General features: G+C 46.1%; 1 protein-coding gene across 6 annotated transcripts in view; it reads right to left on the reverse strand.

Moving 5' to 3' along the window:
• The window catches only part of mgat5 (alpha-1,6-mannosylglycoprotein 6-beta-N-acetylglucosaminyltransferase), a 121,240-nt gene that overhangs the window by 69,224 nt on the left and 35,290 nt on the right, over window positions 1-16,726 (reverse strand). For 4 of the 6 annotated variants that reach the window (XM_069935200.1, XM_069935199.1, XM_069935201.1 and 1 more), the window contains exon 3: window positions 1,939-2,109. In XM_069935200.1, coding sequence (XP_069791301.1) covers window positions 1,939-2,109 — 171 coding nt within the window. Of the gene's footprint in view, window positions 1-1,938; window positions 2,110-2,292; window positions 2,350-13,104; window positions 13,174-16,726 lie in introns of those variants that run through there. The other 2 variants (XM_069935202.1, XM_069935203.1) reach the window with 2 other exon arrangements.

Raw genomic sequence — 16,726 nt, forward strand, 5'->3', positions numbered from 1 at the left:
CTCCATCTCGGGGAACAAACAATCTATGGATATCGAGAACAAATGCACAACTTCACAGCAACCTGGATTATGTCTTTTCCCATCCAGAATTTTGTTAGGACATCATCCCTTTCTCACAATTCCTCCACTGTGCATGTTCCCAGGATGAGCCCTACCACTCTTTCTTTAACAAAGATGGATTCTCTCTCACTCACATGGATAAAGTCAAAACCTCCTCTATTTCTCATACTCTGCATTTCCTCCACCTCCCCAAAGCAGAACAAGGACAGTCCTCCTGGTCTTCACCTTTTTAAAATAGGTAAAGCAAAAAAAAAAGTCCTCTGTATAGTGTTACAGAGAACAGTGCAAGGTCCAAGATTAGACGAGGCTTGAAGAGATTGAGAGATTGTCCTTTATGATGAGAGGTCCATTCAAGAGTCTGATAACAGTAGGAAGAGCCTTTTAGGTGTGGTTCGCATTTTCAAACTCCTGCATCATCTGTCCAACACATGGCAAGAAGAGAAGGTGACTGTGGAGTGGGACCCCAACTTTTAGAATCATCTGCAAATTTGCTGTTCCAATTTACTACATCATCCAGATCATTGATATATAGATGACTAATAACAATGAACCCAGCACTGATCCCTGAGGTGTACCACAAGTCTCAGGCCGTCTGGCTTCTCCTACAAAGTCAATGTTTAATCCAGTTTACTTCCACATCTTCAATACTGAGCAACCGAACCCTCTTGATAATGGCCTTAGTAAAGTCCATTGAGACCAAATCCACGGTCTTTCCTTCATTAAATTTCCTGGGATCCTCATCGAAATACTCTTCAAGATTGGTTAGAGATGACCTACCACACTGAATGCCACATTGACTGACACTAATGAGTTCCTGTCCATCCAAATACTTATATATTCAGTCTTTTAGAATTCCTTTCAATAATTTATCCACTACTGATGTCAGGTTTAATGGCCTATAATTTCCTAGATTATTCATAGGGACTTTCTTAAGGAACAGAACATTAGCTGTCCACCAATCCTCTGGTACCACATCTGTGGCCAAAGACTTTTTAAATACCGGTGCTAGGGTCTCTGCAATTTTTGCACTAGCCTTCCTCAAATTCCAAGTGAATATCTTGTCAGACCTTAGGGATTTATCCACCCATTTGCCTCAAGACAGAAAGCACCTCCTCCTCTGTAATCTGTATAGAGCCCATGGCCTCATTGCCTTTTGCCTCACCAAAAGATTCTATGTTAGTTTATGAGTTGATAGAGATGCAAAAAAACAATTTAATATTTATCCCATCTCTTTAGCTCTATGTATAGAAAACTGCTGATCTTTAAGAGGACCAATTTTGTCCCTTGCTATCCTTTAGCTCTTAATATGTCTGTTTAGCCCTTGGAATTTTCTTTCATCTTGTCTGCCAGAGAAATTCATGCCTTCTTTTGATATCCTTTGAGTGTTTTTTCCCCATAGACTCTACAAATACCTCATTTGTTCCTTGCTGCTTATACCTGCTATGCACCTCCTTCTTCTTAACCAAGGAGGAGTTGCATTGCAGGTATCTCTTGAAAACCAAGATTCCCTTTAAGTTATTTTTATTGTCTTTAACATTGACAGGACATACAAACACTATATTCACAAAATTTCACCTTTAAAGTTCTCCTCTTTACCAAACACACCTTTGCCAGAAAACAACCTGTCCCAACCCACAATTGCCAAATTCTTTCTGATACCATCAAAGTTGACCTTTCTCCAATTTAGAGCCTCAACCCTTGCACTAATTCTATCCTTTTCCACAATTGCAGGTGAAAGCAAAAGAATCAAAGGAAAGTTAATAAGCACATGAGCAAAATAAGTTGGAAGGGCTCAAAGAAAATGGGAATGATAGGATTGCTCTTTTGGGACCCAACATGAACCCCTGAGGCTGAATAGCACCTCCTCTGTATGCTCACCTGCTACATTAACTTTTTCTACAGTCCCAGAGCTGGGGATCACCGTAGCAGTAGCATTTGTAGAATTTATTCCTGTCCCATTTGCAATCATCAAATTATCCACTTTGGATTCTAATTTTCCAAGTCGCTGCAAAATGTTGTCAAGGAGAACAGCCAACGTCTTCTTCAAATCTGGAAAATATAATTATAGTCACATTATTATTTACATGATAAAAATACATTTATATTTTCTTTTATGCTATAGCATTTAGTTATTTTGAGTACACAAGTCCCAGATACATGCAATATTTTTTTTGACAATCTGAAACTTAAACAGAAACCATGCCACTATTTTAAGAAATACCCATAAAATACCTCAGAACGTGTGGTCAGAGTTTAAGCATGGCTCTTCCTGCTTCCAGAAAAGGTACTCTGCAAAGCCAATGGAAAAGGACGTGCTGAGCTAGGATTTCCTGGCAGCCTTAATCTTAGCAAACTGACCAATTAGCTAATCATCATAATCTAAATCAAAATGTATTTACCCTGCCAATTAGATTTGTCACCTTCAGGCCCTATCTGAATTGAAAGGCCCAGTGACAGAAAGCCACTCTACCAATGAGAGTTGCATGGTAATGCATAGATAGCCTTGCTCCAAAAGCAAATAGACCACATCCAGCATACTGCTCAGACCCATTCCTGTAATACCAACAATGTTATTGGCAGAAAGAAAAAAATTGTGGATTGACTCCTGGGAAAACATAGCATTTTTGTTTTAAAATAGTTTTTTTTATTTGATTCTATGAGATTCAGAGTTCAAAAGTTAAAATTGTAGAACATTCAAGAACAAGTTAATTTAGACAAATTAAAAAATAACATCTAAGTAATAAAATAAATCAGATTAAAAATAAACAATTTCCCCCTAATCTCTGAGCAAATGAGATTCTTATACCATATGATATGTAATGTTCCACCGTATTGCTGGACAATCATAGTGATGTTGGGCTTCAGTAATGAAGCAGATCAACAGATTTCCTGGCAGCTGTCACTCAATTTAGCCCATATTGACAGTAATATCATTCAAGTCCAGACATACCTATTCACAGGTAAAACTGGTAGTTCTCTTTAGATGATCATAACCATCACAATTGAGCACAATAAAGAATTTCCACAAACAAGAAACAATTGTTTAAATACCATCCTGGTATTGTTCCAAAGACGTATGGGGTTAGATGCTTAATAGGTCACTTACCTAAGCAGCATGGGGCCAAATGACCTTGTTACTGTGCTGCATCTCTCTAATCTAGCCCAAATGCATCTACAAGTAGCTGAAATGTCAGCAATAAATTTAAAACTTAAAATTTATAGCTATAAATTAGGACACTGAAACAAATTCATGGCTGAACTGCCTGTAATCTCAATTTCACAGTAATCTTCTGGTAATCTTTCACTCCAGTGCTTTTCAAGAATATTCAAAGATTCTGGTTCCACTGCCTGTTGAGGAAGAGAGTTCCAAAGACACATAACCTTTTCAGATAAAATATTTTGGTCAATCTGTCTTAAATGGGAGAACTTTTATTTTAATCAATGAACCCCGGTTACAGATTCCCCCAACAAGGAGAGATCCTTTCTGCACAATTTGATATTTTTATAATGTTGTAGTTATAGTTGAGTAGGCAAATAAAACTCAAGGGACTGTGCAATTTAAAAAAAATGTAGGATATTTAATGCTAAGAATCTTTCATGTACATCCTGAAATTCATCTCTATTCAAATTATGCCCCTTATTTTTTAGAGTTGAATGAAAGTGATGGAGTACTGATAGCAGATTCAGGATTTATGTTGTTACAGGTATACAAGGACAGAGTAATGACAATAAATGTCTTTAGTTTCACGTCATTATCACTGTAAACCCCCAGCCAATAAACAACCCTCTTCCCAGGGTTTTTCATTTAACACTGTTGAAGTCTGAATTTCCCCAATCAATCTCAACATAAAATCTTTCAAGTCAAAACCCATGAAGATTTAAATTAGCATTTCTGTCTAGGGGTTAAAAAAATAATTTGATGGTACACATGGGTTACTTTTCTTGAAGCATGATATGTTATCCCATGAACTTTCTGCTTCAACAATATCCTTTGGATATATGAAAAAGGAAACTGTGTAAATTGCTAAGATATATTTAATTGAAAAACACCTACCAGTTGTGAATAACAATAAAAATTGGATTTTAAAACTGAACAGAACAATTTGCTAATCATATTGGTTTTTAGATTTTTCACTTACAGTTACTGCAGAGAAATGGATAGGAAGTCAATCCACAGGACCATAAGAGTGGCAGAGGATCAATGGAAGTCTATTCCCCCTACCTAATCGACATGATTTTTCGGGGATCGTTCTCTGAAGAGGGCATGCAAAATCATTTGAGGACCCATTCCACCCCGCAAACAGCATGTTTCAGCTGCTTCCATCAGGAAAGAGATACAATGCTCTCCATAATATTTAAGACAAAGATATTTTGTTAACTTTTATTTGCCCCTGTACTCCACAGTTTTAAATTTGTAATCAAACAATTCATATGTGATAAAAGTACACATTTCAGATTTTATTACATTTTGGTTTTACTATGTAGAAATTACACCATTTTTATACATTGTCCTCTTATTTCAGGGAACCATGATATTTGGGACATAGCAATGGTCTGTTTATTAGTCATGTTTAGTACTTTGTTGCATGTCCCTGGCATGCAATGACTGCTTGAAGTCTGTGATTCATAGAATTCATCTTCTCTGATGATGCTCTGCCCGGCCTCTACTGCAGCTATCTTCAGTTCCTACTTGTTTTGGGGGCTTGTTCCCTTAAGTTTTCTCTTCAGAATATGGAAGGCATGCTCAATTTGATGAGATCCAATGACTGAATTGGCCATTCAAGAATTTTCCAGTTTTTAGCTTTGAAAAACTTTGTTGCTTTAGCAGCATGTTTGGGATCATTGTCTTCCAGTAGGGTGAAGGACCAACCAATGAGTTTGGAGGCATTTGTTCAAACTTGAGCCAGGCAAGATGTTTCTGTACATCTTACAATTCATTGTGCTACTGCCGTCAGCAGTTACATCAATGAAGATAAGGGCACTAGTACCTGTGGCACCCATACATGCCCAGGTCATAACACCCCTACCACCATGCTTCAAAGATGAGGAGGTATGCTTTGGATCTTACCATTACTCTAATACACATTAATCATGGTCTCATCTGCCCACAAAACCTTTTTTCAGAAACCTGCAGGTTCTTTTTGGCAATCTGATCTGGCCGTCCTTTCCATGGTTGACTAGCAGTTTGCATCTTGCAGCGTAGTTTCTGTATTTCTGTTCATTCAGTTTTTTTTCCAGACAGTAGTCATCAACACATCTACACCTGTCTCCTGAAGAGTGTTTCTGATGTCGGACAGGTGTTTGGGGATTTGTCTTCATTATGATGAGGGTTCTTCTGTCACCAGCAGTGGAAGTCTTTCTTGGATACCAGTCCCTTTGTGATTACCGAGCACACTAGTATGTTATGTCTTCTTAATCTATTCCAGACAGTTGATGTTGGTAATTCTAAGATTTGGACAATGACTCTTATTGTTTTATTCTTGTTTTTCAGCCTCATAATGGGTTCTTTGACTTTCATTGGCACAACTCTGGCCCTCATGCTGAAAAGTGGCAACTACAGACTCCAAAGGTGAGCAAAAGCTTTGAAGTAAGCCTTAATCTCTTATACGTGCGTCAATGAAGCAATTAAACATACTTAAACAATCACAAGCACCTGTGAAGCCAAATGTCCCAAACGTTATGGTGCCCTGAAATGGGGAACTATGTATAAAAAGTGCTATAATTTCTACATGGTCAAACCAAAATACATACAAATAATCTTGAATAAAATTTGGCATGTACACTTTTAATCACATGTGAATTGTTTGATGATAAATTTCAAACTGTGGAGCACATGGGCAAATAAAGGAAAAAAATGTCTTTGTCCCAAACCTTTAAGAGGGCACTGCACAGGAGTATCAGAGTCAGCGTCACCAGGCTGAGAAAGAGTTTCTTCCCTCAGGCAGTGAGAATGCTGAATGATCAAAGGGACTGCTCACACTAACCATCTGTGACCCTCATATTGTTTGTGTATGTGTTATGTTTAGTTGCGTGTTTCACATCGAGAGTTATTTTTGTGCAAATCAGAGGACAATAAACTTGACTTGAAAATACTTCAATATTATAAAAACATGCATACTTGCATCAGCTTAATTTTTTTTTTAAAGCCTTCGTGCTGGCCTATAAACAATTGTAAATTTGGAAGTCAATGGTAACTAATTTGATCCTGTGTGTGGTATATTTATATGCATTAGGTCTGCTTCTGCGCAGAGCTCCAACAGGAGGCGCCCATTGTCGTTGCACTTGCCGACGCCATGCTTGCCCAGGATTCCTGGCCAGGTTTCTGAGTCTTTGCCGACACGAGCGTTGAAGTCGCCCAGGATGACAACCTTGTCGGCTGTAGGGGTGCGTTGGATGAGGTTGCGCAGGTCGGTGTAGAACTTGTCCTTTTCTGCTGGTTCCGCCTGGAGGGTTGGAGCATAGACACTGATGAGGGTGATGTGACGCTTGTTCTGAAGGGGGAGTCGCATGGACATGATTCGGTCCGAGAGGCCTGTCGGAAGGTTTTCGAGTTTGGAGGCAATGAAGCTCTTGACCATGAAGCCTACACCAGATAGGCGTCGTTCATCCGAAGGCTTGCCAGACCAGTAGAGTGTGTAGCCCGCGCCGCGTTCTTGGAGGCTGCCTACATCTGCCAGGCGGACTTCACTGAGAGCGGCTATGTCGATGTCAAGTCTGAGGAGTTCATGTGCAATGAGGGCAGACCGACGTTCAGGTCGGTGGCTGTCAGCCTTGTCTAGCATGGTTCTGATGTTCCAGCATGCTAGCTTGAGTTTGTGAGCATCTTTTGAGGGGGAAGGCGTGGAGGGAGAGGACGTGGAGGGGGAGGACGTGGAGGGGGAGGACGTGGAGGGGGAGGACGTGGAGGGGGAGGACGTGGAGGGGGAGGACGTGGAGGGGGAGGACGTGGAGGGGGAGGACGTGGAGGGGGAGGACGTGGAGGGGGAGGACGTGGAGGGGGAGGACGTGGAGGGGGAGGACGTGGAGGGGGAGGACGTGGAGGGGGAGGACGTGGAGGGGGAGGACGTGGAGGGGGAGGACGTGGAGGGGGAGGACGTGGAGGGGGAGGACGTGGAGGGGGAGGACGTGGAGGGGGAGGACGTGGAGGGGGAGGACGTGGAGGGGGAGGACGTGGAGGGGGAGGACGTGGAGGGGGAGGACGTGGAGGGGGAGGACGTGGAGGGGGAGGACGTGGAGGGGGAGGACGTGGAGGGGGAGGACGTGGAGGGGGAGGACGTGGAGGGGGAGGACGTGGAGGGGGAGGACGTGGAGGGGGAGGACGTGGAGGGGGAGGACGTGGAGGGGGAGGACGTGGAGGGGGAGGACGTGGAGGGGGAGGACGTGGAGGGGGAGGACGTGGAGGGGGAGGACGTGGAGGGGGAGGACGTGGAGGGGGAGGACGTGGAGGGGGAGGACGTGGAGGGGGAGGACGTGGAGGGGGAGGACGTGGAGGGGGAGGACGTGGAGGGGGAGGACGTGGAGGGGGAGGACGTGGAGGGGGAGGACGTGGAGGGGGAGGACGTGGAGGGGGAGGACGTGGAGGGGGAGGACGTGGAGGGGGAGGACGTGGAGGGGGAGGACGTGGAGGGGGAGGACGTGGAGGGGGAGGACGTGGAGGGGGAGGACGTGGAGGGGGAGGACGTGGAGGGGGAGGACGTGGAGGGGGAGGACGTGGAGGGGGAGGACGTGGAGGGGGAGGACGTGGAGGGGGAGGACGTGGAGGGGGGAGGACGTGGAGGGGGGGAGGACGTGGAGGGGGGGAGGACGTGGAGGGGGGGAGGACGTGGAGGGGGGGAGGACGTGGAGGGGGGAGGACGTGGAGGGGGAGGACGTGGAGGGGGAGGACGTGGAGGGGGAGGACGTGGAGGGGGAGGACGTGGAGGGGGAGGACGTGGAGGGGGAGGACGTGGAGGGGGAGGACGTGGAGGGGGAGGACGTGGAGGGGGAGGACGTGGAGGGGGAGGACGTGGAGGGGGAGGACGTGGAGGGGGAGGACGTGGAGGGGGAGGACGTGGAGGGGGAGGACGTGGAGGGGGAGGACGTGGAGGGGGAGGACGTGGAGGGGGAGGACGTGGAGGGGGAGGACGTGGAGGGGGAGGACGTGGAGGGGGAGGACGTGGAGGGGGAGGACGTGGAGGGGGAGGACGTGGAGGGGGAGGACGTGGAGGGGGAGGACGTGGAGGGGGAGGACGTGGAGGGGGAGGACGTGGAGGGGGAGGACGTGGAGGGGGAGGACGTGGAGGGGGAGGACGTGGAGGGGGAGGACGTGGAGGGGGAGGACGTGGAGGGGGAGGACGTGGAGGGGGAGGACGTGGAGGGGGAGGACGTGGAGGGGGAGGACGTGGAGGGGGAGGACGTGGAGGGGGAGGACGTGGAGGGGAGGACGTGGAGGGGGAGGACGTGGAGGGGGAGGACGTGGAGGGGGAGGACGTGGAGGGGGAGGACGTGGAGGGGGAGGACGTGGAGGGGGAGGACGTGGAGGGGGAGGACGTGGAGGGGGAGGACGTGGAGGGGGAGGACGTGGAGGGGGAGGACGTGGAGGGGGAGGACGTGGAGGGGGAGGACGTGGAGGGGGAGGACGTGGAGGGGGAGGACGTGGAGGGGGAGGACGTGGAGGGGGAGGACGTGGAGGGGGAGGACGTGGAGGGGGAGGACGTGGAGGGGGAGGACGTGGAGGGGGAGGACGTGGAGGGGGAGGACGTGGAGGGGGAGGACGTGGAGGGGGAGGACGTGGAGGGGGAGGACGTGGAGGGGGAGGACGTGGAGGGGGAGGACGTGGAGGGGGAGGACGTGGAGGGGGAGGACGTGGAGGGGGAGGACGTGGAGGGGGAGGACGTGGAGGGGGAGGACGTGGAGGGGGAGGACGTGGAGGGGGAGGACGTGGAGGGGGAGGACGTGGAGGGGGAGGACGTGGAGGGGGAGGACGTGGAGGGGGAGGACGTGGAGGGGGAGGACGTGGAGGGGGAGGACGTGGAGGGGGAGGACGTGGAGGGGGAGGACGTGGAGGGGGAGGACGTGGAGGGGGAGGACGCAGAACAGCGGCTTGTCATTACAAACACCCTTTTTCAGCAGAGGGACAGCCTTAAGACCACCTGGATGCATCCCCGATCCAAGCACTGGTACCTCCTGGACTACATCCTGGTGCGAGAAAGTGACAAACGAGATGTGCTCCACACCAGGGTCATGCCTAGCGCGGAATGCCACACTGACCACCGGCTGGTTCGCTGCAAGCTCAACCTTCACTTCAAACCAAAGCCCAGGAACAATAAAGCCCCCAGAAAGAGGTTCAATGTTGGAAACCTGCAGTCAGACGAAGCGAGAGGAAACTTCCAGGCAAACCTCAAAGCAAAGCTCGACGATGCAACCTGCCTCACGGACCCGTCCCCTGAAACCCTCTGGGATCAGTTGAAGACTACCATACTGCAATCCACTGAAGAGGTACTGGGCTTCTCCTCCAGGAAAAACAAGGACTGGTTTGACGAAAACAGCCAGGAAATTCAGGAGCTGCTGGCAAAGAAGCGAGCTGCCCACCAGGCTCACCTTACAAAGCCGTCCTGTCCAGAGAAGAAACAAGCCTTCCGTCGCGCATGCAGCCATCTTCAGCGCAAACTCCGGGAGATCCAAAATGAGTGGTGGACTAGCCTCGCCAAACGAACCCAGCTCAACGCGGACATTGGCGACTTCAGGGGTTTCTACGAGGCTCTAAAGGCTGTGTACGGCCCCTCACCCCAAGTCCAAAGCCCGCTGCGCAGCTCAGACGGCAAAGTCCTCCTCAGCGACAAGATCTCCATCCTCAACTGATGGTCAGAACACTTCCAATCTCTTTTCAGTGCCAACCGCTCAGTCCAAGATTCCGCCCTGCTCCAGCTCCCTCAACAGCCCCTAAGGCTAGAGCTGGATGAGGTTCCCACCCTGGATGAGACATATAAGGCAATCGAACAACTGAAAAGTGGCAAAGCAGCAGGTATGGATGGAATCCCCCCAGAAGTCTGGAAGGCTGGCGGCAAAACTCTGCATGCCAAACTGCATGAGTTTTTCAAGCTTTGTTGGGACCAAGGTAAACTGCCTCAGGATCTTCGTGATGCCACCATCATCACCCTGTACAAAAACAAAGGCGAGAAATCAGACTGCTCAAACTACAGGGGAATCACGTTGCTCTCCATTGCAGGCAAAATCTTCGCTAGTATTCTACTAAATAGAATAATACCTAGTGTCGCCGAGAATATTCTCCCAGAATCACAGTGCGGCTTTCGCGCAAACAGAGGAACTACTGACATGGTCTTTGCCCTCAGACAGCTCCAAGAAAAGTGCAGAGAACAAAACAAAGGACTCTACATCACCTTTGTTGACCTCACCAAAGCCTTCGACACCGTGAGCAGGAAAGGGCTTTGGCAAATACTAGAGCGCATCGGATGTCCCCCAAAGTTCCTCAACATGATTATCCAACTGCACGAAAACCAACAAGGTCGGGTCAGATACAGCAATGAGCTCTCTGAACCCTTCTCCATTAACAATGGCATGAAGCAAGGCTGTGTTCTGGCACCAACCCTCTTTTCAATCTTCTTCAGCATGATGCTGAACCAAGCCATGAGAGACCCCAACAATGAAGACGCTGTTTACATCCGGTACTGCACGGATGGCAGTCTCTTCAATCTGAGGCGCCTGCAAGCTCACACCAAGACACAAGAGAAACTTGTCCGTGAACTACTCTTTGCAGACGATGCCGCTTTAGTTGCCCATTCAGAGCCAGCTCTTCAGCGCTTGACGTCCTGCTTTGCGGAAACTGCCAAAATGTTTGGCCTGGAAGTCAGCCTGAAGAAAACTGAGGTCCTCCATCAGCCAGCTCCCCACCATGATTACCAGCCCCCCCACATCTCCATCGGGCACACAAAACTCAAAACGGTCAACCAGTTTACCTATCTCGGCTGCACCATTTCATCAGATGCAAGGATCGACAATGAGATAGACAACAGACTCGCCAAGGCAAATAGCGCCTTTGGAAGACTACACAAAAGAGTCTGGAAAAACAACCAACTGAAAAACCTCACAGAGATAAGCGTATACAGAGCCGTTGTCATACCCACACTCCTGTTCGGCTCCGAAACATGGGTCCTCTACCGGCACCACCTACGGCTCCTAGAACGCTTCCACCAGCGTTGTCTCCGCTCCATCCTCAACATCCATTGGAGCGCTTACATCCCTAACGTCGAAGTACTCGAGATGGCAGAGGTCGACAGCATCGAGTCCACGCTGCTGAAGATCCAGCTGCGCTGGATAGGTCACGTCTCCAGAATGGAGGACCATCGCCTTCCCAAGATCGTGTTATATGGCGAGCTCTCCACTGGCCACCGTGACAGAGGTGCACCAAAGAAAAGGTACAAGGACTGCCTAAAGAAATCTCTTGGTGCCTGCCACATTGACCACCGCCAGTGGGCTGATATCGCCTCAAACCGTGCATCTTGGCGCCTCACAGTTTGGCGGGCAGCAACCTCCTTTGAAGAAGACCGCAGAGCCTACCTCACTGACAAAAGGCAAAGGAGGAAAAACCCAACACCCATCCCCAACCAACCAATTTTCCCCTGCAACCGCTGCAATCGTGTCTGCCTGTCCCGCATCGGACTTGTCAGCCACAAACGAGTCTGCAGCTGACGTGGACTTTTTACCCCCTCCATAAATCTTCGTCCGCGAAGCCAAGCCAAAGAAAGAAAGAAAAAAAAGAGGTCTGCTTCTAATTAAATTGGCACAGTAGGTAGTTCTCCATTAAAATTGTTTGCAAATGTTCATGATCTTAGCAGGAAAAATATTACAATGAGAGGAGAACTGTGAAACTTTTTGACCATGATCCAACAAAGATTCAGTATTATAGGACAAAACTAATTATTAAGTATTCATGATAGAACATGTTCCAAATGTTTACCTATGGCACATTAAAGGTCTTTGAACAAGAACCAAAGATGCCTTTGATTCTCCTTCTTGAAGAGGTACACAACTTCACATTTTTCTAAGTCAAACAACTTGCTCTGTGTTGCCCCAACATCTTTTTCAATTTCACATTCTACAACTCCTTTTGCAAACCAACTTCAAGGTCAAAAGAAAATCCTCAAAGGTGGTTAACATGATAATTTTCAATCAAAGAAAACAGATGCTGAGCTACAAGGATATTCCCGTGGTTGCCCACTCAATCAAATCAATAGGAAATGTGCAAAAGAGAGATACAGTTTTGGAGAGCTCCTAGACATCAGCAAACAATGTGAACTTTTAGCAGATAGAGGAATAAAGCCAAATTTACTGGGAAAAAAATGTTATTCTCATAGATGTTGAAACAGATTTAATACAAAGTTCTTGAGGGTAATCAAGTAGATTAGAAAATAGGAGGCAGCTAGCTAATATAGAAAGTAAAGAAAATTGCTGGAAATCTGAAATAAAATCCTACAAACATACATCAGGTTTGGCAGCAACTTTGGAAAGAGAAGTTTAAAAAAAAGATTCAGTTCTGTCAAAGGTCAGTAACCAGAAACATCAAGTTTGCTTCTCTTTTGAAAAATGCTGCCTAATCTGGTGAGTGTTTTCAGAATTTTCCATTTTTATTATCGTAAGATATAGGAGCAGAAGTAAGGCCATTGAGACTGCTCTGCCATTCTATGATCCATCCATCTACTCAGCCCCCCACAACCTTTTCCCCCTCACCAGTGATGGTCCAATAAAACATCTGTCAATCTCTGCCTTAAATACAAAACGACCTCACTTGCACAGCTGCCTGTGGCAACAAGTTCTACAGACTCAGGACCCTGTAATGAAGAAAATTTTCTGCATCTGTTTTAAGTTAAAGCCTTTTTATCCTGAAATTATGCCCTCTTGTCCTAGAATCTCCCAACATGGGAAACATCCTTGCGACATCTACCGTGTCCAGGCTTTTCAGCATTAGAAATGCCTCTATGAGGTTCCCCTTATCCTTTGTACTCCAAGTAGAGTCCAAGAGCTGACAATCATTCCTCATATACTAACCTTTTAATTCCTGATATATTTCCAGTAAATCTTCTTTGAACCCTCTCCAATGTCAGCATGTATTCTCTCAAAATTAGCACCTAAAACTGCACATAGGAAGAGGAGAGATAAGGGGAGAAAGGATGGGGAGGGGGGGGGAGAAAGTGGGGAGGGGATGGGAGGCGCGCGAGGGGTGGGGATGGGAGGCGCGCGAGGGGTGGGGATGGGAGGCGCGCGAGGGGTGGGGATGGGAGGCGCGCGAGGGGTGGGGATGGGAGGCGCGCGAGGGGTGGGGATGGGAGGCGCGCGAGGGGTGGGGATGGGAGGCGCGCGAGGGGTGGGGATGGGAGGCGCGCGAGGGGTGGGGATGGGAGGCGCGCGAGGGGTGGGGATGGGAGGCGCGCGAGGGGTGGGGATGGGAGGCGCGCGAGGGGTGGGGATGGGAGGCGCGCGAGGGGTGGGGATGGGAGGCGCGCGAGGGGTGGGGATGGGAGGCGCGCGAGGGGTGGGGATGGGAGGCGCGCGAGGGGTGGGGATGGGAGGCGCGCGAGGGGTGGGGATGGGAGGCGCGCGAGGGGTGGGGATGGGAGGCGCGCGAGGGGTGGGGATGGGAGGCGCGCGAGGGGTGGGGATGGGAGGCGCGCGAGGGGTGGGGATGGGAGGCGCGCGAGGGGTGGGGATGGGAGGCGCGCGAGGGGTGGGGATGGGAGGCGCGCGAGGGAGAGGAGAAGGTAGGTGCATAAGGTGGAGGGGAGGGGTGCAAGGTGGAGGGTAGGCACACAAGGGGAAGGGGACTAGAGGTGAGGCTCAAGAGGGGAAGGTTTTAAAGATAAAACTTTATATACATTACTACATTATTACAACTTTGTCCTATGGTTCAAATGATGCTTAAAACGATACTTAAACCAGTCAATAAAAGTTTTCGGATCATTTCAAATCCCTCTATCATCACAGAACAAAGAATCAAAAACTGCATGTTAATCTTAAATGTATCGAGAGGGAGAGGGGCAGGGGCAGCTAGGCTAAGAATCTGTTTCTATGGAGACACTCAAAAATATCAACAACATCAACAGAGACTTCTTGCAGAATCTGCATTTTAACCCTTACAATACCTGACTCTAATTATTATCTAAAAAATAATAATTACCATTACAAAGCAAAAAAAAAATCAAATAGTATATTGGTTAACATTCATAAGAAAGTGAAAGTCAATTATCAAAGCTTTCTGCTTCTTGTAAAAGACAGATTTTGGTAATTGGTCTGTTCAAAAAACCAGTTTCAGTCTTAATCTGAACTTGACGCACAAGTGCTTTTTTGCCCTGGATGGTATCAACAATCTTCCCTATCAACCAGGAATTTTGAGGCGTTGAATGGTCTATGATGATCACAACATCCTCAGCTTTGAAACTGCGCCTAATCTTAAACCATTTCTGTTGCTTTTGAAAGAGTGGAAGATATTCCTTCATCCAGCTTTTCCAGAACAAATCCGAAATAAATTGTACCTGCTTCCACCTGCGGCATGCATTTACATCTTCCTTCTGAAACTGTCCTGGTGGCAATGAAGGTTTACCTTTAAGATGCAAAAGATGATTCAGGCTAAGTGGTTCAAGATCATTTGGATCTTTTGAAGTCTTAGTGATTGGACGACTGTTGAGGATAGCTTCAACTCATTAAGATTTGACCCTAATTCCAGTTTACTGTTGCTTTGTTCACACTGAGCTCCCACAAAACAAGTCCCATTGTCAGATCGTAGTTCCTTAACTTGTCCACATCTGGTGATAAAACACTGAAGGGCATTGATGAAAGAGTCTGTATCAAGTGATGATACCACTTTGATGTGATCTCATTGCTCTTATGGCTAAACTTGTGAAAATAACACCATGCTTCACTTCAAAGGGTCCAAAATAATCAACTCCAGATATGTGAATGGAAGTTCATCTGGATAGACTGTGTTTAATGGAAAATCTGCCATCAACTGTTGTCCAAAAGACGTATTTACACGCCAACAAACAATACATATTGTTACAATCTTTCTGCTTAATCTAGTGGGACCACAAATCCAATATTTTTTTTCTCATAGTCTGAGTAACATATGGCTGCAACCACCATGTCCTATCTCTTCATGAATATGCTGAAGAATTAATTTGAAATATAAAACTCTTTGGCCAGTATGACAGGAAGTTTCATTTCTCCTGACCTTGCTGCCCTACTAAGGCGCCCACCAACTCTTCAAACACCATTCTCCAGAATAGGGTTGAGTTTACAAATGTGGCTTGTCCTCTTGACATTCATTCCTTTTTTCAAACTTGAAATTTCATCTGCAAATTTCTTCCTCTGGCAAAAGCAGATTATCTCCATCTCAACATTAATCAATTTGTTAACTGTATATTGTCCCTTTTCTGGGATCTCAAGATTATCTGTCTCTCTGCTTCAATTCAGAAAACATCTTTTAAATCCAAACATCCATGCTGTTGCCCTTTACAAACTATTTCAGGAAGCAGAAAAAGCATTCGATAGCTGGAGAGGGACTTATTGTTTAAAGAGCTAAATAAATTTGGGTTTGGTCAAACTTTTATCAACTGGATTTTATTATTACCCTAAAGCGAATGTAGTAGCCAATGGGCAAATGTTTGCTCCATTTCAATTGGCGAGATCTAGCCCAGCTCTGTTTAACTATAGAGTTACTTACAGAGGTAATTAGGAGTTACTTAGAAATTAAGGGGTTCAAGGTTGGTCAGGAAGAGTATAAAATTAGTTTATTTCCATATTGTGTCTTAATATATCTGACAGAACCTGAGACCTCCATATGGAAACTACATTTAAATTTGGAAGAATATGGTAAGATTTCAGGTTATAAAATAAATTGATATAAAGTGAAATTATGCCCCTTACACAAGATTATAGCCATTATCAAAGAAATACTCAATTTAAATGTCCAAAATAGACAATCAAATATTTAGGGATTTAGATAATTTAAACAATCAATATAAACTGAATTATTCACCACTACTTAAAAAATAGTTGAAGATTTTAAAAATGGATGACCTTGCCAATAATGTTAGTGGGAAGGGTTAACTGTATCAAGATGAGTATTTTTCAAACCTTACCAAAACTATTATCACAAAAGTTTTTTTCAAGAATTAAATAAACATGTAAGGAAATTTCTTTGGAAAGGTAAAATAACAAGAGTTTCTATAGAAAGATTAAGGTGTAAATATGAATTGGGAGGTTTACAGTTTCCTTACTTTAAGAATTATTACTAAATGGCTCAAATGAAGACTTCTTACGTCTTTGAAGGATCAGGTAAAACCGGGATGGGTCAAAATAGAGTTGGATAAAATAGGAAAGAAATTAGTGGAGAAATTTGTATTTCAATGAGATTCAAAGTTAATAACTGGTGTGAAAGAAGCACCATTGTTGAAACATTTGATTACTATCTGGAATAAAATAAATAATGAAATTGGAACAAAAGGAAGTATATCACCTAAGACATCTTGATTCAAAATAATCCTTTACTAAAGATAATCAATTTTAAATATTTGATTTCACAACAGCATTAAAAATATTGAAGAGGGTCAATTGATGTCATTTCAACAATTAAGCAATAAAAATGCAATAACCCAGAATACTCTTTTTTGCTATC

The sequence above is a fragment of the Narcine bancroftii genome, chromosome 4, assembly GCF_036971445.1.
Source record: "Narcine bancroftii isolate sNarBan1 chromosome 4, sNarBan1.hap1, whole genome shotgun sequence".
Lineage (NCBI taxonomy): Eukaryota > Metazoa > Chordata > Chondrichthyes > Torpediniformes > Narcinidae > Narcine > Narcine bancroftii.